Source organism: Odocoileus virginianus, unplaced genomic scaffold, assembly GCF_023699985.2.
Source record: "Odocoileus virginianus isolate 20LAN1187 ecotype Illinois unplaced genomic scaffold, Ovbor_1.2 Unplaced_Scaffold_12, whole genome shotgun sequence".
NCBI lineage: Eukaryota > Metazoa > Chordata > Mammalia > Artiodactyla > Cervidae > Odocoileus > Odocoileus virginianus.
Window position 1 is genome coordinate 1,364,118 of NW_027224274.1, and position 24,946 is coordinate 1,389,063.

General features: G+C 45.6%; 2 protein-coding genes across 2 annotated transcripts in view; one reads left to right on the plus strand and one right to left on the minus strand.

Annotated features, from left to right (window-relative positions):
* Nucleotides 1–4,269, minus strand: part of STYXL2 (serine/threonine/tyrosine interacting like 2) — a 63,336-nt gene extending 59,067 nt beyond the window's left edge. Inside the window, 2 exon segments of the mRNA XM_070462710.1 lie at nucleotides 3,397–3,522; nucleotides 4,142–4,269. Of these exon segments, the coding sequence (XP_070318811.1) occupies nucleotides 3,397–3,506 (110 nt within the window). The 5' untranslated portion in view covers nucleotides 3,507–3,522; nucleotides 4,142–4,269.
* GPA33 (glycoprotein A33) overlaps nucleotides 1–24,946 on the plus strand; it is a 114,119-nt gene that overhangs the window by 56,733 nt on the left and 32,440 nt on the right. Inside the window, exon 2 of the mRNA XM_070462711.1 lies at nucleotides 22,946–23,100. Coding sequence (XP_070318812.1) covers nucleotides 22,951–23,100 — 150 coding nt within the window. The 5' untranslated portion in view covers nucleotides 22,946–22,950. The remainder of the gene's footprint in view (nucleotides 1–22,945; nucleotides 23,101–24,946) is intronic.

Sequence of the window (24,946 nt, forward strand, 5' to 3'; positions counted from 1 at the left end):
AATTGAAGTATTTAGTCTGATCTGCTGCACTTAGTCACTTAGTTGTGTCTGACTCTTTGCAACCCCATGGACTGCAGCCTACCAGGCTCCTCTGTCCATGGGGATTCTCCAGGCAAAAATACTGGAGTGGGTTGCCATGCCTTCTTCCAGGGGATCTTCCAACCCAGGGATCGAACCCAGGTCTCCTGCATTGCAGGTGAATTCTTTACCATCTGAGCCACCAGGGAAGCCCAGGAATACTGGAGTGGGCAGCCTATCCCTTCTCCAGGGGATCTTCCTGACCCAGGAATCAAATTGGGGTCTCCTGCATTGCAGGTGGATTCTTTACCAGCTGAGCTACCAGGGAAGACCATGTATTTTAGTCTATATATGTTTAAATAATTACTTATATATTTGGGTTTAAATCTTCCATCCTACTATTTTCTTATTATTGATTATGCTTTTCCTATGTTCTTTTTTCTCTTGCCTTCTTTTGGATTGATTACATTTTATTATTGTATCTTCCCCTCTAATGAGGGAGCTTGTTGATTATACATTCTAAATAACTTTGATCCTGAACTTCCTACTCAAATTTAAAGTTTCAGATAATCTCTCAAGATATCTGTCATTAAGCTGAGAGAGTGAAGCATGTACACAAGGAATCAGAGAAATAAATTAGGATTGAAAATTATATCTAGGAAAGAACTATGGGTGTGATTTCTGGCACATGGAGTTGTCTGGTTTCTGTAAATCAGAAAACAAACTTTTGAAGGGATAACATTTTCTAAGCAGTCATGACTCTTAAAAGGCCTTTGGGTCATATAAGCCTTAAAACAGCCCTTGGACCTCCAAGTTTTCATAAGCAGGACAAGTCTGCAAAAGTTATGCAGCACTCAAGGAAGAGACCCTCTTCAGCTTCACTTCAGATGTGGCTGTGGATGATAACAGACAAGGAAAAAGGCCCAGGGGATGGAGCTAGAAGCCACAGAGAACAACAGACAAAGAATGCCACCCTGAGAGCCACATCAAGGTCACACCTAGGAGAGCTCCCCACTTCTGGGGCAAAGACACACTCAACAGGGTCATTATTTGTAAGGACTGATGGCTGCTGTATCCCCTACTCCTCCTTTCATTGGATGGGAGGCTTTTTTTTTTTTTTTGGTAGGACTGGGGGTTGTTATCCTGGTCAGACCATGAGGAGCTGCATTCAGCCCCGAGGTGGACAGGGCATAATTTCCAGAGAGCCCAGCCTTTGAACTTTGCAGCAATTGGTAAATGGGATTTCAGGCTGTTTCCCTGAGAAGGCAGTGAGTTTGGTCTAAGAGTGGGAAAAAGGAGACATGAACATTAACTGTCTTGAGAGGCTACAGTGGCTGAGCCTGCTGTGTGTTAACAAGCCCACTTCTTTTTCCTGGGTGCACGGACCATCCTCCCTTACAAGAAAGCATGGCCTTGCTGAGTTCCAGTCAATGGAACATGGCTGCACAGAGTCAGACACGACTGAAGTGACTTAGCATGCATGCATGCATTGGAGAAGGAAATGGCAACCCACTCCAGTATTCTTGCCTGGAGAATCCTAGGGACAGAGGAGCCTGGTGGGCTGCCATCTATGGGGTCGCACAGAGTCAGACACGACTGAAGCGACTTAGAAGCAGCAGCAGCAGCAGTGCTTAGTCGCTCAGTTGTGTCCGATTCTCTGCGACCCCACGGACTGCAGCCCACCAGTCTCCTCTGTCCATGGGGATTCTCCAGGCAAGAATACTGGAGTGGGTAGCCTATCCCTTCTCCAGGGGATCTTCCCCACCCAGGAATCAAACCAGGTCTCCTGCATTGCAGGCAAATTCTTTACCAGCTGAGCTACCAGGGAAGCCAATATGAGTGGAAGCAAAATGGCCATTTTCAGGCCTGGCCCATAAAACCCTCCTGAGAGAGTTTCCATTCTGTCTCAAGACTGATGAACACAGTCACTTTAGAAGTCAGGGCTCACAGTGGAGGATCTACAAGACAAAAGGAGCCTCAGTTCCTGTTCTGAAACACACCTGAGTGAGAAAAAAAAGTCCATTTGCTATAACAGCTGTCATTACTCCAACTACTACATGAAGCCATCACTTACCCTAACAACACATAAAACTACCTATGCCTTGTCTGGCAGCATAGAGGAGGAGGGCTGTATTTTAAATCCCTCAATCCTGACAGTTTCTCTAAGTGGGAACATAAGCCTGAATTTTAAGGGAAAATTCCTGAAGCTCCATTCGGTCGGTGTGGCCTGGCCCATCATGGTGGTGAGCGCCTGCATTTGCTCCCATCTCACTCCAAAGGGGAAGCCTGGTGAGCCCCGAGAAGCAGGAGCCAGCAAGACCCCAAGAGACCCAAGAAACAGGAAAGTCAAGCAAAATCAGAGATGCTCTGATGTGAATTTACCTTGAAATATCCTGAGTCTTTTCTTCCCTTTTTCTAGATAAGGAGACATAGGCTCAAGAATTACAGTGATTCTTCACTTAAAATTTGGTGACAGTTAAGATTAGAAGTCAGGTCCCAGAGGTGGGAAGGGGGACCGGGATGGGGAATACATGTAAATCCATGGCTAATTCATTTCAATGTATGACAAAAACCACTGCAATGATGTAAAGTAATTAGCCTCCAACTAATAAAAATTAAAAAAAAAAAAAAAAAAAGAAGTCAGGTCCCCTACTATTATTTGCGGCAAAAGAAAAAAGAAAAGGCACACACACTACTGCTTTAGCAAGCAATTAAGTATTTCTTTGCTGCTTTATGGTTTTTCTTAAAATTGTATGCAAATTTTTCATTCTACATTATCATATATCCTCCATGATTTTATGTAAAAGAAACTTTAAAATTAATTGTCACAAAATAAAGAAGACCCTCCAGGAAGCGCACATCCCAGTGGAAAGACACAGCCTGATCACAGATACAAAATTACCTTTGTACTAGAATTTGGTGTCTTCAGGGCTTCTTCCTCTCCTAATGCCTTCTCTTATCTATGATCTATGGTCTATCATCCCCATTCCAGCCTTATCTCCCTCCTAGGGAAAAAAGTACTATCACCCAAGGACACCTGCCAAATTCCTACTCACCCTTTGAGGTTCAAGTCCAACATCATCTCCTCTAGGAAGTCTCCTATAAACCTTCCAAGCCCAGGTGATCCTTTCCCTCTCCCCATCAACTAAACCCTAAGCATGCTAATTCTAGCACTTACCAAGCCATGTTGCAATGTGTCTGTTTGCAAGTTTTTTCTTCCATAAAGTATAGCACATAAAAAATTTGCAAACAATGTTTGCTGAATGAGTGAACTTAAGCTTATGGCTGCAGGCTCCCTGGGGTCCACTTGTCATCACGCTCCCTAGCGCACTGCATTATGGCTGGAGGGAGGCCCGCACTCAGCAAGCGCACACTTACTGGCTGGGGGAGGGGCTCCGGAGGTACCGGGCCTGCACAGCCCTCACGTTGGCTTCATCCTCTTCACTCGGGACTACCTGCTCCTCTTCTGCGTCCCCACTGGTTGCCATGACAGCCTGTCAGCCTCTGTAGGTTTAGCGTGAATAAGGCAGTTAGAAAACCTAGTTCTGGAGGTCTTGTGGGGGTCAGGGGTGTGTTGATGATGTCACCTCAATGGAACTAGGAATGGGAAAGTCACCACATGTTAATCGCCTAGTGGGGAAACAACTCATGAGGAAAACCCAGTCAGACTTGATTCAGCTACTGTTATCAGGACACCAAAACGCACACTCGGTCATGTAAACAGTCCACCTTGGAGTCATGAGATTTAAGAAGTGATACCTTGGCTCCTTCCACAGGAGCCAGCAAGAAAGCAGTGAGGGGAGTCCAAAGTTTGCCTTAACTATAGCTGAAGCCGAACAAATGCGTATTCCCCAGACCAGAAAGGTCTTTTTCTGAAACTTCTGGGTGTACACACTCTCTCTCTCCCGCTCCCACACAAGTAGAGACACCTTTTGTCTCTACTGGTAAGGTACCTTCTTCAGTGAGCCACTGCCTTTGGCTCAGGAGCCATTCCACAGCTTATTAAGGAACAAGACCCCCCAGGAGCTGGTCCCAGACAAGGCCGGGCCCTGACACTCAGGGAAGAGCTCCTCGCCTTTGTAAGTCCTGGGCTCACAGGACAAAGTGAAGGGAGAACACTCACCGCTGATCTGCCTGTATCTCCACACCAAGAGGGCAGCCACCCAGAGGCTGAGGGACCCAGACAAAATGGCCAGAGGCTCCGGCCAGCGAGATGGACCTCCCTCCTCTCTCCCGTCTCCTTCTCTGAGGCGCAGGACAGCTGTTCACAGGAAACCTTAGCTGCCTTCTAAATTTAGCCTCTGGCCCCTCAGCCTGGCAGATCTCTGAGAGGAAGGCATGCAGGCTCAGGACTCAGACCCGAACGTGGGCCCCACTTAACTCTTTCCCTCCTGGCTGTTTCTTTGGAAACTGACCCTGAGCCGCAGAATTGGGAGAAGTTCATGCTTCACAGAGAGGCCTAAAGAATAGGTTTACTTTGGGCTCTCTCTCCATACCTCCCTGCCTGGGGCTGCCTATTCAGAGTGCTTCCAGAAGGTAATCTAAAGCCAAGGATCTAGAAGAATGAATTAAACTGTACTTTAACCCTCTGTCAGCATAGAGGGGTTTTGCGGAAATACCAGATATATAGAGTGGGGAGGATCCTCTGATAGATGTTGGGCGAGCACCATGGTGAGACTAAGGGGTAGTAACTCCCTGTGACCAGGACTCCATTTCTTTGGAGAGAGGTGACTCTGGATACTGAACTGGGCAGTTCTGTGCCTCTTCCACAACCCCTGTCCCACACTCATCCCATATCATCCTGGGTGATATAAACACCCCTTGAGCTTCATAAACTTCAAATGAGTTTATAATCCATCCTACTCCACTACACCAACTCCCATCAACATTACAATCAAAACAAAGCCCAATAACCCAAAGTTCATTTCCTCACCCCATACATTCTGTAATGACCCCATCCCTTCATCCATCCATCTGCCCATTTGTCTACCCATTCACAAATACATACTGATATCCCTATGCATCCAGCTCTGATGTGACCAAAGTTAGTAAGACACATAATTACATGCTTAAAATGGTGTTTCTTCCCAGCTAGGTGGAATAATGCCTGGGGCATAGTATCATTAACAACTGGCCAAACAAATGAATGACCTCATAGCTTATTAGAAGGAATGAGACAGAGACCAAAAATAGCTCAAGCACAAGGCAGAATGTAGTCAGTTAGTGTCCTAAGAGAGATCCAGAGTGCTGTGTGAGTTCAAAGGACGGAGAGAGCCCTTCTGACTGAAGAAGTCAGGAAAGGCCTCATGAAAGAACAGATAATACCTGAACTGGGCTTTAAAGCACATATTGGATTGCAACAGCAGATATGGTGAGGAGAGGATTTCCAGAGGGGGTGACGTGGAAAAAGTTTTAGGGTAGCAGAAATTAATTTCACATAGTGACTAGAGCTTTGAAGAAAGAAAACAAGGTTGTGTGCAGAGACTTGGCAAAGCTGAGATGGGAGCATCTTTGGAGAGAGTGGTTCAGGAAGGCATCTCTGGAGAAGCACATGGCACCACCATTGACCAGTTGCCAAACCACTGTCCTGGGCATCAACATAGGGGCTCAGTGAGCAGCTGCTGAATGGAAGAAGGACCACAGCCGAGTAACCATGGGGTTCAAGGTGCCTCCAGACTTCAAGGTTCCATGAAGATGAAAGGCTTCATGAAAGAACCTCAAGGCTTCATGAGGAGGGAGAGATGGAGAGGGGTGGGAATCAGGCAGGGGGCCAAAGAGTGGCATCAGGTGGACAGACCGCCAGCATGAGGAAGCAGAAGTGGGTGGGAGGTGAGAGAGGGAGAAGGGAGAGGGAATACACCTACAAGTGGCAGCGGATAAAGCAGGGACTACTCAGGAGGAGGCGTGACAGAGGGCCTCTGTTTTCTTTATAACCTTAATCCCCACCCTGAACTCACAGAGGGTGACATCAGGATCACTAGCAGAGTGGACTAAAAATCAGAAAACCACTTGCTAGCTATGTGACCGTAGGTAACCCATTTAACTTCTTTGAGATATAGATCCCTGTCTGTGACATAGAGAATCGAAGCACTCATTTCCGCACTGTGTTCTGACCACCCAGGCCAAGGTGGGTCCCCTTCCATGGCCAGCCTTATTACCTGTGTCATCTCCCAGGTCATGCTCCCCACAGCACTGGTGATCTTTAAGTGGGGTGACCAACTACCTCAGTTTCCCTAAGACAGAGGCATCCCTGGGACATAGGGCCTTCTGTTTTAACACTGGGGCAACTCCAGGCAAACAGATGAATCAGTCATGGTATTTCTGGCTGTCTTGTTTGACTGTTTCCTATTTTCCTCCTCAGTCAGATTAGCAGTTCTCTGGGGTAGAGACTTCTGGTCCTCCTCATGACTGTGTCTCTAGCATGCCGTGGGGTGGGGGAAATGAAAAGGAAGGGAAGCAGAGGAACAGATCACAGTATGTCGCGAAGTGTTTCGGCAATTGTGGCCAACACCCTTCTTTTATTGACTTTGAAAGCCTTCCTCTGAGATCACTTCCCTTTATATCACAAGGTGGCAACTTCCTGTCTCATACAGGTAAACAGGCATTATAGTGAGAAGCCCAGGACTTTGCCCACCTGCTAAATGGAGAGAAGGCAGGGGAAGGAACTGAGAAGGTGAAGAAGGTTCCTGTTGGGGCCTTTGGTGGAGTGGGCGGGGCTGGAGTCTAGTCCCACAGGTGAGCTCACCTGTCAGTCCAGCTGAGGGGTGGGGCGTGGGGGCCAGGCTGGGCAGAGGTAGACAGGAAGGGAGAAACTACAGGACTGACCGAAGGCCGGGCTGGGCCAGAGGCCGCTGCAGCTTTAACCAGGCAGCCCCGACTGATTCAAGACAGGAGCCCAGCAGTGCCTGGCTGGAGTTAGGGCAGAGAGGAAGCAAGACCATGGAGGGGAAGATACAGCCTGTGCTGTGGGTGCTTTGTGCAGGTGAGTGGTGCCCAGGGGTGGGCAAGATAGGGGCTGAGTGCTGGGGGTCTCCCAGACACCCCCAGGGAGGGCCTCGAATGACACAGTGTATTCCCTCTGGGCAGAATGACATGTTCTGTTGTTGAAACAGCAGGTTCCAGGCCAGAATCAGAATTTTTTTATTCTCACATTAGTAAATAAAATGTGAGCCCATTTCTGGAATGAAGAATTCATAAGGGTCTCAAAACTATATTTTCTGATTCCAAGTCAAATCATCAGATCAAATATATTAATAAAATCTGGAAATTAGAACAAAATATTTAAAATCAGTGTTTTTAAACCCCAGAAAGGCCAGGATGTGTGGATCCAGGATTTTTGTTCACTACCTGAGATTTTGGAGGAGGAAATGGCAACCCACTCCAGGAATCTTGTCTGGGAAATCCCATGGGCCAAGGAACCTGGCAGGCTACAGCCCAGGGGGTTCCGAGAGTCAGACACATCTTACCGATTAAACCACTAATACGTGAGATTTTAACCATTGCCTTAAAACCAGAGAAAGAGGCACTGGTGACAGCGGTAACATCTGTATCACATACATGGAAACTGACGCAGAGAGACACTACTGCTCACCCAGTATCATTTACAGGGCAAGAGAAGACTAAGCCCTTCAAAAAGCAACCAATTAGAAAGGCCCTTTCCAAGGGTCAAAGCTCTTTAGCTCTCTTCGTACTCTGGTCATTGAAAGCTCAGAACCTGGGGAAAACCCCACATAATAAAAAACAGACATTCATTAATATAATGGTAGACTCCAACTCGAGGGCTAAATAGCAAAGTCACTGTGTGAGGATCCATGGAGTGTCTAAGGGTTAGGATGGGGGTCTTGGCATTAGACTCCTGGGAACTGACACAAAGTAGAATGAGCAAGGAATCTGAGAGATAAGGGTTGGGGGAATTTTAGGAACCATGCTGAGAATCTCATCAGCTTGCAATGTATTTATTTATTTTAAAATTTGGCCATATTTTAAAACTAAAAATATTATTTTTCTTTGAATGAAAGATTCTTTAAATTCTGTAGTGTTTTACAATTGTCAAATATTTTACATACATGATTTTATATAATCCCACAATAACCCTTTTTTCTCCTACTCCTATCTTGCCCTTCCTCTTTTCCCTCTCCCCACTAGTTTGTTCTTTATATCCATGAGTCTGCTTCTTTTTCATTTTATTCATCTGTTTGTTGTATTTTTTAGATTCCACATGTTATATCATACAGTGTTCGTCTTTCTCTGTATTAGCTTGCAATTTAGAAATTATTGTGGCCTTCAGGGATCTAGCAAGACTAGGGTATGTTGTTGAATCCAAGTCAATGTGCCCCATGTACAATGAGGCTAAATAAACTGAAATACTGGAATGTGGAAGAGAAAGTTTTACTGCAAGGGCCATAATTGGAGAAGGGGTGGCTCATGCTCAAAAGACCTAAACTCCCCAATGGGTTTCAAGAAAGCATTTTTAAGGCCAGGTGAGGAAGGAGAGTCACGGATGTGTGATCCGCTTGTGCACAATTTTCTGTTTGGCTGATGGGGAGGTAACAGGGTGGTGTCACAGGGGTTAACATCATTCTCAGGCTCCAGTAGCTCTGGGTGCTGCATGCTCATGGTCGTCAAATACTTCCTTCCATTTGGTAGGGGTTTCAGAAACTCTAAAACAACTCAGGAAATGTGCCTCATGTAGTGCTGTCTAGGTTCTTCAGGGAGGAGGAGCTAAACATTCTGTGACTGCTATATGGCTAATTTAGTGTTTAAATTCTTACCAGTTTTCCTGGCCCACCTGCTACTTTTGCATTCACTCTTGATTCAGACTTTTAAGACTCAGGGTAGGCCTGGAAGACCACAGCTTTTCTACAAACAAGGGGCAGGCAGAGGACATGCAGAGAAGGATCTGTCCTGGGCGATCCCATAGGGTCTTGCACAGTTACAGGAGGAGGTGAAGAGTTCCGCCAGGAAAATTGGGAGCCCTAAAGCCTGGGAAGTGGAATGGAACAGGGTCTGATTTAGGGCTCACTTTTCCACTTCTAGAGGCAAGCTCCAAACCAGTTGGCCTGCCAGCCCAGGGTGGTTCTCCCAGGTGCCCAGGTTTCCCCAGGTTCCCCTTCTTTCCCCATCTCTCCAAACCCAATCTTGAAGTTGTTGGTTGCTCTGGAGGGTCTGGTCAAACTCGGAGGCCCTGCCAGAAGGCCCATCTGACTGGGGCAGAGGGGCCCTTGTCATCAGGCTAGAGGGCCTACTTGGTTCATTCTTTCATCCAAACAGCTCTTTACCAAGCACATAGTTTGTGCAGGAAACACAGGAGTGAGGGGCCTGGAATGAATTGCAGTCATCAGGGAATCTGTCTCAGCTATCACATCCAGACCCAAATGACGTGCTTCAAGTCTCGAGGGTAGGAAGCTGAGAGGAATTGACCATCCTTTCTGGGCTGGGCCAGCGACCTCTGATCCTCTTCTCCAGAGCCTAGAAGTCTCTCTCATGCCTTGCCTCCTCCCCGCCTCCTCCCCTACACACCCCTGCATTTGCTGGCTGCAACCCGAAAGCCATGCACAAATTAAAAAAAGGGATTTGGGCTTAGGGAAAAAATAACCCAAAACAAAACAGACTGAAAAGTGGGCCTTACTGTGAACAGCCTCGAGCAGTACATTTCACCTCTTCCTGTGAGAAGGCATGTGACCCCTGGGCGAACTCATCCAGTGGAACCAGTTCTTGGGATTGTGTTGAAACACACTGATAGAGTGTTCTGCCCGCATCCACTTCCCTCCGCCCCCCAAGTCTGGCAGCAGCGGCTCATCACCTTTGCCTCCATACTTCATACTAAGGGGAAGGGGCTGGAGCAGTGGAGCCATGCAAGCTGGGCTTGGTGGCCAGCTCCGGGTATATGTTTGCCAAGTGGAAATGTTTGTGGGTGAAATAGTCATTTCCATGTGTAAGTGAGCAATAAAGGCCTTCAAAAGTCAAACATAAAAGCTGTTGGGTGAGACTCCCTGCCACGGCTCAGAGAGGACACCGGAAGAGGAACAGGGAAATTAGGGAGGGCTTTCTGGAGGAGGTGGAGATTAAGCTGGATTCCAGAGGACCTACTAGCTTTCCCTGTTGTTCTGTTCTTCACCTGAACTTGCTCAGTAACCACTAAAATTTTGCTGATGTCTTCCGTAGCAGCATTAATGAAAACAGGCCCCAGGACTCATCAGATTTTGGGGAATCAGAATAAAATCACATTAGGTCATGTGAAAGGTCGAACAGAAGGTGGTGCATTCGAGAATTTAAAAACAGTACTTAAACCAACTAAAAGTCAATATGACAATTCCAAAAATGTCAGTGACATAATACCTCTCCCTGCCTGGCAGATGCTCCCACCCACTTCTCCTCTCATGTCACAGGCACTTGAGAAGGGGCAGGCCCTCTTCCTTAACTGACTTTAGCATGAGGCAAATTAGTTGCCTCAATAAATCTCAGTTTCCTAATCTGTAAAATGGAGAGGGCAACCTATACTGTATAAAAATGCACATTGTAACTCCCATTTGATTTTTAGGGATAGCAAATGAGGTTGTCAATGTAAAGACCCTGGATTCAGTGCCTGCCACATAATAAGCATTCAATAAATGCCCGTTATTATTATTGTTGTTGTTATTAGTATGGGCAAGTGTAAATTATAGGAAAGTAACTAGACTTTGATGATCACCTGGCTGATCACTCTGACCTGGCAGCTATCTGCCAAGAGAATGACAGTCACTGTGGATGAAGGATTTTGTCACCCCTCCCAAAGGCTGCTAGAGAAAACCTACCAACTTGTGTATAAGACCAGGCTCTTCCACTCTGGGAAGTTTTTCAGCCACCAGACTCCATGAAAGACTTGACATAGTAGAAGGTACAGCTGCAGGAAAAGACAGGCATAAAGAGGAGTCCACCAAGGGGAAAAAAGTCTCTGAGACTTTTTTGCCTGGAGTCACTAAAATCTTTGAAGACTTGATAAAAAACATAACCAAACAAAAAGCCCTACCTTCCTTGAACTAGAGGAAACCTCAAAGCTTAAATTAGAAAAGCAGAAAGTACTGCTTTTCACCAAGAAATAAGGGAATCTATCATCCCAAAATATTTAAGATGAGAAAATATTTTTTTTTCTTCTCCATCTAAAAAAAAAATTTCAATAAGCTTATGGATGATTCATCCATGATGGGTTTTTGTTGGGAACTATTAATAACAAATTTCCTATCTTTCTAAAGTTGATCATGCCATTTTAGAATCCTTCCCCAGGGGCCTTTGTTAGAGCTACAGTCCCCAGCAGGAGAATTTCCCTACATGACTTAGATTTGCCCACTCTGAAGTACCATGTTCCTGTTAGTCACACAGGCTTGGGAAGCTTCCTGAGACCTTCCTTGTCAGAGGGTGGCATATCTCAGCCTCGTGTCCCTTGCATCTCTGAGTCCACACAGTGACCTGGTCCAGGGGCCGAGGTTTACCAGGCTGCATCTCAAACATGTACAAAGACGAGACCAGATAAGAGAGTGGCCTTGGGCCCAGTTCATCTTGACCCCATGAGTGCATGCTGAGTAGCTTCAGTCCTGTCTGGCTCTTTGCAACCCCATAGACTGTAGCCTGCCAAGCTCCTCTGTCCCAGGGATTCCCGAGGCAAGAAAACTGGTGTGGTTTGCCATTTCCTCCTCCAGGGGATCTTTCCGACTCAGGGATCAAACCTGGGTCTCCTACATCTTCTGCACCGCAGGCAAATTCTAAGAGAGTGGCCTTGGGCCCAGTTAATCTGCACTCCAAGAGGGTGGCATTCAGACCAGAGCCAGTAGTGTGGGCCAGTAAGTGCACTGCAAGATGGCCAGGCTGGCCTTTCATCTCCGCCCTGGCTCTAAGCCCTGTTGCCACAGCAGACCCCAGGGTGTGACTCACACCTGGAGCCTGGGGAGGGCCTGCTGGTGCCTGAGCACAAGTCAGAAGCCAGTGCTCACAGGGAGGGCTCGTGTGCCTGGGGAATTACACTGTCTGCCTGTCAGAGACAAATCAGATTAAAATGCTCTGGTCCCAGCTCCAGCCTTGAAGTGGGAAGAATGCAACGAATGGTCACCCTAAGAGTGGTATGCCTGCAATGAGTGATGGTTTAGGGCAGTGGCTGCCACCCAGGCAGCCCATCAGTATCCCCTGGAGAGTAAAAGTACACCTGTCCAGGCTTGCCAGACCCTCTGAATCGGACTCTTGAGAGGCAGAATCTGGCCATCTCTTTGATTATGAAAATTTACCCAAGTGATTCTGATGTGAAAACCTCAGTTCAGAGTTGCCTACTGGACCTTGAGGAAAAATAGGTTTAATAAATAGCTGTTTCTGTGACTGGGGCTGATACTCTGCATGTGATTTGCAGCTCAACTTTGCAACATCTGGCTGCTTCCCTGAATTAATGCCCAGCCTCTAAATTGATGCCTTAACTTAGACTTTCATATGCATAGAAGTCATCTGGAGATCTTGTCAAAACATAGACTGATTCAGTAGGTCTAGGGAAGGGCCTGGGTATCCCAAGTGACGTTGCTGCTCCTCCAGGGACCATGGTTTGAGAAACAAGGCTCCAGGGAAGAACCGGTTCATGGGCACAGGTGTGATCTTCATCTTGCCTTTTTGCCCTCTAGGGCCCCCTTCCAGGGTCTTGGTAAGCAAGCAGCAGTGCTTACTGTGGTGCTGGCTAGCAGGGAGGAAGCCTGGGGGGAAGCGAGCCTGGCTCAGCATGTGCTTGTATTCCTGGCAAGGTCTAACCCTGATAATCCCTCCCTCCTTCCTAACACACTCTAGTCTGTCGGTCCCCCAAGGTACACCCATTCCTGGTTCTCCTCTGGCATTCCGGGGCTAACCCTTTCACATCTCCTTTGCAGCTTCATGCTTCTCGGCCTACCATGAAATGTTAGAATTCCCTCCACTTAGACACTCATCTACATCTGCATCTTTAGTTGACACCCATTCTGACTGGGCTTCCCTTGTGGCTCAGCTGGTAAAGAATCCGCCTGCACTGCGGGAGACCTGGGTTCAATCCCTGGGTTGCGAAGATCCCCTGGAGAAGGGAAAGGCTATCCACTTCAGTATTCTGGCCTGGAGAATTCCATGGACTGTGGAGTTGCAAAGAGTTGGACACAACTGAGAGACTTTCATTCACTCACTCATTCTGATTGACCCACATTTGACCCCATTTTTGTCTTCAAACTCAATCTCTCTCTTGAGCCTTAGACCCATAAATCCAAAAGTATGCGTGACTTTTCAATTTAGATATCTCAGAATCAGTTCAAACTCCCAAGTTGTAAACCAAACTCACAATCTTCGTCTCCGCATCTGGGCCTTTTTCAGTGATCTCTACATTAGTAAATGACACCCAATCCCTCCAGGAATGAAAGCCAGAAAAATAGGAGTCATCTGTTACTGTTTTCTATTGCTATGTAATTATCTATTCCAAAACTTAGTAGTAACTTAAAATGATAATAATAAGCATTTATTTTGCTCACAAATCTGCAACTTGGATGGGGCTTGGCAGGGACAGCTTGTCCCTGCTCCATGCGGTGTCAGCTGGGATGACTTGATTGGGGTTGGAAGACCCAATTCCAAGACTCTGGCTCACTTGCTGCAAGTAGTTGCTAACTCTGATTCCTCTTTTTGTGAACTTCTCCACAGGGGAGCTTGGGCTTCCTCACAGCATGGTGGCTAGATTATAAGCGTGAACATCTAAAGAGATATAAGGCGGAAGCTGCCAATATCTTAAAGTCTGGGCCCAGATATTGACCCCGCATCTTTTACCATACTTCCACCATATTCTATTGATCAAGCAATCACAGAACCTAGGTTCAAGGGAGGGGACATGAGTCCTTTTGATGAGAGGAGTTCCAAAGTATTTTGGGACCATATTTTAAAACCACCATATCACCCTTGACAGCTTCTTCTCCTTCAGCTACAAATTTAAGTCATCACTATGTCCTGATGATTTTAGCTCTCCAGTATCTCTTAAATCTGTTCATCTTTCTCTATTTCCTCTGACATCTCTCTGAAGTAAGCTCCCTCTCCTAAGCTACTTACATAGTCTCCAACTGGGCTTGTGAGCTTATTTTGCCCCTTCTATCGGCTGTCCACCCTGAAGCCAAAATGATCTGTTAAAATAACATTATGACCATGATACTGCCCCTACTAGGAGCTATTCAGTAATTGCCCATTACTATTAGGATAAGTTTCCTCATATTGTGAGGATAGTTTTTCCTAACTCTTATTTAGACTCTGTAAACCACTGGGACATTCTTCCAACTTACAATATTTCAGCACCTAGAATGTCTCTACACTTTTGATATTACAAAAATGTTTGTCACATTACATCTTGCACTTCTTGGTCTGGAAAAATATTATCATCAGACTTCTTTGTAGGGTCAGTACCTTCCTTCTTTCTGACTAACCTTTAAGTATCACAAGTTCTTTCTCTTCATAAAGCCTTTCCAGGTAACTGTAAGCCACATTGTTTTTTTCCCGATTTGACTTTGAGGTCTCAATCACTTTTTTTTTTTCCCATCTGATTTACTGCCATTTAACCTTTCATCCGTTTTGGCACCTGTTTGCCTAAGCAGCATGGGGACAAGAACTACTGCTTTTATGTATATTTACATATACATTTTTTTCTCTGTATCATAGTTTCCAGAACAAGTGCTCACAATCTATTTGTGAACAATATATTTTGGTTTTCTAGGATCAAGTTATAGTTTTCTGGTCCTCTTTTTTTCTCCAAATCTTTTTATTGGCTCTCTCCTCAAATATAAAACTCCCTTTAATCCAGCTAGGGTATCCATCTTACCAAGCATTCTCAGATATTATTATTGACCTTTAAATTATGAGATTCTACCATGTGTGCTAAACATAAACAGCTAGATTCTTGTTCTTGATGATTGATTTTGAGGCTGTTCTGCCTACTTATCTCCTTTATAATTTTTCTTTTTGTTCCTTCCAAATCTAAGTTAACTTTCTATCTGGGCAACTTTGGCTAAGAAGCCAAACTAGGCTTCTTTCCAACCAGCACTGACCTCTAACCAGCCCCACTGCCTCCACCGGTGCCCATTTCTAAGCCCTCTTTTCTTAGATGGCCCCCAGAAAGCCTAGGGTAGGCCATGCAAGCTCCACTCCAGCAAGGCTACTAGCATCCTGCGGGCCAGACATTGCTGCTGTTGTTGTTCAGTCGTCCAGTCATGTCTGACTCTTTGTGATCCTATGGGCTGCAGCATGCCAGGCCTCCCTGTCCCTCACTACCTCCCAGAGTTTGCCCAAGTTCATGTTCATGGCATCAGTGATGCCGTCCATCCTCTGATGCCCTCTTCTCCTTCTGCCTTCCATCTTTCCCAGGGCCTTTTCTAATGAATCATCTGTTTGCATCAGATGACCAAAATACTTGAACTTCAGCTTTAGCATCAGTCCTTCCAGTGAATATTCAGGGTTGATCTCCCTGAAGATTGACTGGGGGCCAGAGGAGGATGGGCTAAAAGAAGATGGACCTGAGGAGTTGGCACAGAGGAGTGAGAAGGGCCAGAGAAAGGAGTCCAAAGACAGTGGCGACCACGAGGCCCATGGCTGAGCCCCTAGCGCCACGCTCTGACCAGAGCCAAGACTGCTGAGCACGGGAAGTGGGGCCTTACCTTCAGCATCAGGACCTGGAAGTGAGCTTTGCTGTGACACAGATGTGGGGCGAGGGGCACTGAAGAACAAGTGTGTTTGGACCGTGCACTTGGATTTGCCTCCTTCATTTCCAATTTGGAAGTATCTTACAAACTATGCTGATGTCCCAAACAAGCAGTTATTCACTGCTTGTCCCTTTATGCTCTCCACCAGGTTCCTTGTGTTGAAATCAATCATCATACTCAATTTGTGAGAACAAAAATCATATCGAGCAGGATATTGTCAACCAAACCAGGAAACTTTGATAAGAGACAGTGGCTGAGAGCATAGCAGTGCCCTCCTTGTGATGAAGACTGGGATAAAGATTTGTCGCAGCAGATCCTGTTTGTCTGGGGCACAGCCAGCTAATACAGTAACACAGCCCTGCAAGCAATTTAGGTACGAAATGTAAGCTTAATCTGGCTTCACACACCCATGTTCTCAAGTCTCTGCCCTATGTTCTGTCCTGGAAATGCACAGTAACAAATATCTATCTCATCAAACGCCAGACCCTAGAGGACTCTTGCTTCTTCCTGCTATCAGTAGGTTCTTCATTTTTCTCCTAATTTAATTATCTAAAGATAAACATCAGTGATTTTCAAACTGACAAGTGCTCACTCATTCAATGCAAGAAAGAACCCTCATACTCAAAAGAACTGTTTCAAATAGATGTAGATAGTGAAAGAAAAAAAAAAACACAAAAACCCTCAATTGCTATCATGGTCTGTTAGACTTGGGCCCATCCCACATTTCTGACCACGCTGGGGGAGGTGTAACTTTGGAATTGCTTTCTAGGAGAGTCCTGAAGGGTGAAGTTTGGCAAATAGCAAGAATTGTTCTAAAATGCCCTGAGGGCACAAGTATGAAGTTTGTACTTGGCCTCTGTTTATCTGGAATCATCACAGGAGGCTAAAGGAATCACACTCTCCGCGCCCCCTCCTCCCACCGCCCACCCATTGCTGCACATCGGCTTGAGTTTCTGGAACATGGCCCACCTTCTCCCGTGCCCTGACCTCTGTACATGCTCTCCTCTCCTCCTCTCACCTCTCCCCCTCTTTTATTGTGGCTCCCTCCTGCCCATCCTCCAACGTCAGCTCCTCAGGACAACCTCTCCTCATCCCCACATCCTCTATTGCATCCTGTCGTTGACTGTGTACCACTGGTTACCATGATGGGCTTACACTTATCTCTGTGATTGTTCATTATTATCGTTTGACTCACACAGAGGATCGGACACCACGAAAGCGGGAACTGTGTCTGTCTCTGCTTGCCATCTTCCCCCAGAGTCCAGCAGACACCTTGGAACACAGGTGTCCAGCAGCCATTTGCTGAGTGGGTGTCCGTGAATGAGCACCCACCCCTTTGAACCTCAGCAGGCAGCGAGCTGGTTTGCTCTGTTTGTTGCCTTGTCTTTCTTCCTTTGCCTTTACACCATCCTTCTCTCCAAGCCTCAGTTTCCTAATTGCATTTGTTTTTTTTAATCAACATTTATCCATCCTGTGTCCCCTTTCTAGGGATGGACGGGTGAGAGGGAATACGTTAAGGAAATGTACTTGCCCTGCGGGTTAAAGGAAGCGAGTCACTCACTGTGTCTGCCCTCCCTCCCAGGCAGCACTTGCGTTCCTGGGAAGATCCCCTGGAGCAGGAAATGGCAACCTGCTCCAGTATTCTTGCCTGGATGATCCCATGGACAGAGGAGCCTGGCGGGCTCCATGGAGGCGCAGAGTCGGACATGACCAAGTGACGAAGCGCGCGCGCACACACACACACACACACACACAGCGCCTTCGCTCAATGGTGGGAATTTTAGTGTTGAGACAGCCAGTGGAGAACCTATTTGACTTGGAGGTAAGGTTCAGTTGCTCCTTAAACCACTCCACCTTGGCAGCACTCAGGTTTGTTCCCATATCCCTAAGCCCTGACTGCTGAGCTTGTCTCTGTTCCCAGAGCACCCTGTCCCCGGAGCACCCTCTCTGCCCAGGGCACCAACTGTCACTCTAGGAACCCGCCTCCTTCCTGGGGCTCCTTCCTCTCCTGCCAGTCAGTGACCTTTGGGCTGCTTCCTTGTTCTCTGCCCTGGTGAGTCAGGGATGCCATAAACACCTGGCATAGGCAGAACATGGTGACAGACAGACACTCCCACGCTGCGAGACAGCACGGAGGAGGAGGGCAGAGCCCCGATTCGGAACTCACTTCTCCGCTCCTGCCCACCGGCTGATCTCTTTCTGCACACATGGGCACAGGTCCCTCTTGCCATGGGCAAGGCTAGTCCTCCACCTGTGCCCATACCCACCCAGGCAGGGGTCATGCTCCATCCAGCTTCTCCTCCTTTTTTGTTTTTATGGAGCCACTTCTTTTCTAGGAGCTCCATCCCTGTAACCTAGGAGCCTGCTCAAGTCTCTCCATCCTCCATTCCAGAGGGGGTGAAAGAGACCTTCTCAAGGTCTTTAATAGCCTTCTGGCTCCAGCTTTCCCATTTCTCTGTGTTAGGCAAGCTCCCTGACAAGACAGTCTGTCTGTCCCCACTTCTCTACTTCCTTATTTCCTACTTGACTTGTAGAAATGTAACTCAGTTTAATGGTTACAAGAGTGCCACATGTCTGCTGCAGAATGTTTGGAAAATAAAAATACACAAAGAAGAAATCCAGAATCCAGAGATAACTGCTATTAATTCTATACTTTGATATATTTTCTTCTAACATTTACTTTCTTTCTGTGACTCTGTGGAAGTGGGATACTGTTATATGCACAGTTATGCACCCTGCTTTACTCTCTTATATACACAAGTTCAACAATGTGAACAGAGTCCCTTGGGGGCTCTTTCACGTCCCACCATCTCAGTATGGCTTTCCATTAAAATCCTTCTTCTGGATCCAAACGCAGTCCCTCCTCTCTCTCCCTACCTCCATCCCTTCACACTTCACTCATTAACACTTGTACTGAACACTTAATTAGGCTTTGTTAGGATGCTGGCTGACAGGGACTGCTTCCTGGGCAGAGAATACAAACCACTGGCCAAACAAGGTCTTATTAGCACACAGCTCTGTGTAGACACCTTGGGGGTGGGAACTGGCAAGTGATGAGTACAAGAGAAGTCTGAGACACAGACCCTGCTAGAAGGAGCTGCCATCTGGTGAGGGGAGGCAGCCTGCACACAGACCCACGTTGACATGATAATAATGTGTGCATGGGACACAAGCTCCCTGGAGCAGTTCAACAAAGCCAGTAAGGGCTGAGATGGTCCTGGTGGATTCCCCAAGAAGGTGGGACATGAACATGCCTCTGATCGCTTTCCTAGTGCCTTGCACTAAATTAGGGCCTTAGGAAAAATTCATTAAATTGATCGGAATGTATAGATTCCTAAAGATCTTTGTTGAAAAAAGACTTCCACAAATGTCCATTGAGTTCGAACCCGTCCTCCCCACCTCTCCATCTCTCCTTCCCCAGCTGTCATTCTGAGAGCCTGCAGGGGTCATTTCCACCTTGGGGGACAGGACAAGCCAACATGCACGTGCACATATGAGCTGCACCCCTCGCCCTAGAGACCAGCACCTTCTCACTGTAAGAGCTCTATCTGTCTAGTCCTAGGGCACAATGGGTCCCTTCTGGCCTCCAGCACCTCCTCCCTAACTAAGACTGTGGTTTCTCTGTGCAAATGGATTTTCCTAAGTGGAGGCATTACTGCCAGTTTCCCAAGGGTTCCCATAATGTGCTGTCTTTGCCTCAAGCAGCCAGTTCCATCAAGCATTTCATTAGCCTCCTTGGATGTATTGCTTTCTAGTTAGCTCTCAAGAGACAGTTTATTATCTTCTTAACAAACCTTAATTATTTACAAGCAATTCTGTAGGCTTCAAGCTGGGTCTTCACACCCCAGTCACTTAGGGAGTTTCAATGACCTTTACCATTTCCACCTGGGGCCACCTGCAGACTTGGTGTCCCCTCTCTGAGGCTCCTTTGGTTATTTATTTGATTTTTTTTTTTTTTTTTTTACATTTTCTAGCAACTAAGTTTCTCTGGTTGTAAATCCTACCCATCTTTTAAACTTAAATTCTCTGTAACTCATTTATTTTGCTGGCAAAGGGCACTTAATTGAGCATCTCCTATGTATTAATTAGGCCCTTTATTGAGCCCTGAGGGTATGAAAATTAAAGAAGCACAGAGTAGCAGAGAAGACAGGGCAATACAGAATATGGACACAGTTCTTGCTTATGTGCCAGAGTAAAGGTTGTGCATGCTAAGTACCTTGTCATCCAACCCTCACAACCTTGAGTTAGGTAGCATAATTAACCTCATTTTATAGTCAAGGAAACTGAGGTACAGAGGAGTTAATTAAGTTGTGCAAGGATGCACTGCTAGGGAAACTAAGGATGAGGGTGCAGCCTGGGCAGTTTGGCTCTAGCAGTTGTGCTTTTGGCCACTCTGCCACGTTGTGTGATAAACTTTCTTGAGCGAGTACTGGGATGAAGGCACTCATGGGGCACAAAATTCTGAGATTTTGATTTCTTCTTTGCAGGTGAAAGCACCTACTCTTCCTAATTTGTATACCCTTGGGAAGGTTAACACATCACCGAACTATCAGTTTTTAACACCTTATGGTGAATTAGCTTAGACAGATGATCTTCATCAATACCAGAAGAGCCCAGCCTTGGGAAAAAAAGAAAGGAGAGCAGGAGGGAGGAGGAGAGAAAGAACGCTTCTGGAGTAGGAGAGACACAGCTGTTAGCAGCAACAGGATGTGAGAGTGGCAACTACTGGGGAGAGGCTAGGTTCTGGGCAGCTGGAAAGAAGATACCCAATGTGGGCCTATACAAAAAGTAGAAAGGGAGGTTGTTGGGAGTCTCTAGAAACCAACTTCTCCACTTCCTAGTGTTCTGATTATAGATTAGATATCCTCAGCTGGTGCTTTTCCCTCATCCACTGGGTAGGATGCAAAGATTCCATAGAATGTGGGTCACAGAGCTAATAAACAGCAAGCCTATGGGAAGAGGTGAAAGGAACTGAGCTTATTACAGTTTATTACGGAACCAGGAATGAGAAAAAGCTGGTGATTACAAACATCAGAATACTCTGAGTTTATGATGGGAAGTTATTAAGAAGTTAAGCCAGAGGTCTTTGTTGCCAGTAACGTCAGAACAAGAGGATACTGACTGAATCAGTGAGAAGGATTTAGATTAGCTATGGAGGATTCCCAGTGATGGCTGTTGGCATGAAGTTCTTAAACATAGGATAAATTCTCATCTAGGATTATGGAAAATGTAAGTGTGCCTTAGGGCACAGGATTGGCCTTTAAAAATCCTTCTCAGGTTTACAAATAGCACTTAAATAGCACTCTATATTTGTTCAAGATATTTTCCCTTTCTTTATGAGTTCTTCCTCACCCATTCATTTCAATCTCTTCTCTCACAAACTAACATAAAATGACTGTAACTCGGTGTTATTATGATCTTTAAAAGTGGTCTATTCTTTTTAAATTAATTAACTTGTTTATTTTTCGCTGCACTGAGTCAGTTGCTGCTCTTGGCCTCCTCTTTAGCTGCGGCACGTGGGCTTCTCACTGTGGCGGCTTCTCTAATTGCAGAGCATGGGTTCTAGGGGCACAGGCTTAGTTGCCCCGCCATATGTGGACTCTTCTTGGACCAGGGATTGAACCCATGTCCCCTGCGTTGACAGGCAGATTCTTAACCATTGGACCACCAGGGAAGTCCCTTGATCTATTCTTTAGTTATAGTCATTAGTAATTATTGTCTATTTATGATAGTTCACCCATGGTGATGGTGATGGTTTCTCTTGTGATTAAGTTCTAATTAAGGATGCACCTCAACAAAAGACTATGAGATGAGAAAGTAAAGTTATTCAATGTTTGTATATATATATATATATACATATATATATATATATATGTATATATATTGAACACATATATATAATGTAACTGTCATATATTAAGCACTGATTATGGGTCAAGAATCTTTCTAAACAAAGTAGACATTTCATGTTATTTAATTTTCAAACAACCCATTTTTTTAAGCAAGGACTCTGGCACAGAGAGCTTAAGTCACTCAAGGCTATATATACATTTAGTAGATAAAGGAACTGGAATTCCAAAGAGGCATTCTAGCTCTGAAGCCTGTGCATTTAAACTCAGTGCCATGCTCCTTCCTGAAATGGCCACAGAGAGGCCGTGTATTAAATGCAGACTGGTTAGGAGGGGTCCAGATGGCTACATAGAAAGACCCTGAGCTCACCTCCTCTTACAGTCACACCGAATCTACACCTACATATAGGGCACTTCTTCCTAAGGAAGATCTGAGGGCTGATCAAACAGTTACTACATACAGAAGGACAACATAGAAACGAGTAGGAAACACAGAGATGTTGAATCCATGTGAACCCAACCCCTAACACAGAAACCAACAAGGAGGGTTATTGCTGATGGGCCCAAGTATGGACTTGCCCACCTGAGAAACAGCATAAAAATCAGCAGTTTGAAGGGCACCCAGACTATATGGGAAGGAAACCCACTTACTAGAGCTTCAGCCAAATGGGCATCACTCACACTATAGTCACAGGCCCACTCAGATTCATGGCGAGGGGATGCAGACCCCAGGTCTTGATGGAGGAGAGTCAGTGTCACATGGTAAGAATGTATGTGATGAGAGATGCTGGTGTGACCACACTTTCTCTCACCATTTTTTTTTTCTGATAAACTTATGCAGAATAAATGCCCCTGGGAGTACCCTCTCTCTCTTTACCTTGACTTAATCTTATTCAACAAATTTACCATATATAAGTGCTCCATAAATATGTATTAAATACTAACTGAATTATCATTACAACAAAAGAAGATGGGGGGAAATATTTATTGAGTACGTTCTATGTGCCAGGCATCAAGCAATGCATTTATATGTTACCTCATTTAATTCTCCAAACAGTTCTGAAAAGTATCAGTGTTCCTTTTTCTGGATGAGAACTGAGGCTAAGAAAAGTTTACACAATGCCTAAGGGGAGGGATGGGGCTGAGGCTCAAAGCCAGGCTTTTGCCCACCACACAAGCTGCTTAACTTTATTGAGATGCTGCAGAATGGAGACAGGGTGAACCAAGGTGTACATGTTTGTCTTCACCCGAGGCTTGGAGGAGAATAGCTGGTGTGCCATGGCCAAGATCACAGTTGTAGTGTGTTGAGCTGTGGTTGGAGGAGATCCAGTGGACAATGAATGGGTATGCCATGTCCTTTACTTCCTGCTTTCTTTCCAGTCTGGATGACTGTCCATGCCATCTCTGTGGAAACCCCAAAGGATGTTCTTCGGGCTGCTAGGGGGAAAAATGCTACTCTTCCGTGCTCCTACCAAACTTCCTCCCCCAACCGAGACGGGTTTATCCAGTGGGACAAGCTTCTAAGGAGTCATACGGTAAGGATTCTTAAAACGTTGGGAGCATGCATATAGGACTGAGTATGACCTGACCATAAAGCAGCAGTCCCCAACCTTTTTGGCACCAGGGACCTGTTTTGTGAAAGACAGTTTTTCCGGGCACTGGGGGGGGGGGGGGGGGTGGGGGTGGGTGGGGGGGGTGGGAGGTGGTTTGGGGATGATTCAAGCACATTACGTTTATTGTGCACTTTATTTCCATTATTATTAAATTGTGATATACAATGAAATAATTATGCAACTCATCATAATACAGAATCAGTGGAAGCCCTGAGCTTATTTTCCAGAAACTGATCTGACAAGAGGCAGAGCTCGGGTGGTGATGTGAGTAATGGGGAGCAGCTGTAAATACAGATGAAGCTTCATTCATGTGCCTGCCACCCATCTCCTGCTGTGTGGCCTGGTTCCTCACAGGCCAAGCACCAGTGCCAGTCCATGACCTGGAGGCTGGGGACTCCTGTCTTAGAGGACAAGCGCTACAAAAACCTTTAAATGCATGTTAGATAGACGAAACCTAGTGAACACCCAGGCTGGGCTGGGTGGGGAAGGAGCAGTGAGTGTTGGACCCAGGGAGGGCTGTACTGTGCCATCTCTAGTTTGGAAGAGTTACCTTCCCTCAAACATCTTTCTGTTGTCCAGTCTCAAGTGACCTTTACTGTATCATTTGAGTCAGTCTTTACTTTTGATTAACACAGAGCTCTCCCTGAGACCAAATTTTGTTGTAGCTTTTTTTTTTTTTCTTCCTGCTTGAGTTCTTTCAGGGAGTATGGGGAAATTTTATTTTCTATTTTGGAATAGATAGTAATCCTATGGTTCAAAAATTAAAACATAATGAAGAAGTACATTGAGAAGTCTCATTCCCATCCTTGCCAATCTTGTCCTATCCCTGCCCCAGTTTCCATACCCTAATCCCTTTAGGTCCCCTTTCTCCCAGACAAGGCTAATTTTCACTGGTACTGGTTCTTTGGGGGCAGCATTTACACTAATTTATAGGTATTTCTGCCACAATTATTCAGTACTGTGAATACCACTTTTGGCTAAGATATGGTTTCTTGTGTTACCTTCCAATGGTTCTTTATGCCAGTTCAGAAAATGTATATATTCATACACATGAAAATACATCTGCTTTCCACCCTAGAATCCCAGTCCCCAATTCCCCTCACTAGAGGTGTGTATGAGTGTGTGAGTGTGTGTGCTTAGCAGTGTCCAACTCTTTGCAAGCCTGGCAGGCTCCTTGTCCATGGAATTTTCCAGGCAAGGATGTTGAAGTGGGTTGCCATTTCCTACTTCAGTGGATCTTCCCAACCCAGGGATCAAACCTGGTCTCATATCTTCTGCATTATCAGGTGGATTCTTTACCGCTGCACTACCAGGGAAGCCCACTAGAGGCAACTACTATTACCGGATTTTGGGGTGGCCTTCGATAGATGCATCATATGTAAACATAGGCATATATTTACATATATGAATATGTAAGTTTCTATAAACTTCATGCACACTGTTCTCCACTTGGCTTTTTTCCTCTTAATATACTTTGGAGCTCTTTCCATGTGTCAGTGTATTTATATTTACCTTATTTTTTAAAAAATTCACATTATGTATTTCATTTTATTAATGCTCTATATGTACCAATGATGGACATTTGTTTTACTCCCTATATTTTGCTACTACAAAAAATATTGCAATAAATATCCATATATGCATGTCTCTAGGTATATATTTATAGCTACTATTGTAATTGTTTATAAATATGTACTCATATGTAAGATAAATTATTTTAAAATGGAACTTTGGGGTCAAAGGCTATGTGAATTTAAAATTTTGATAA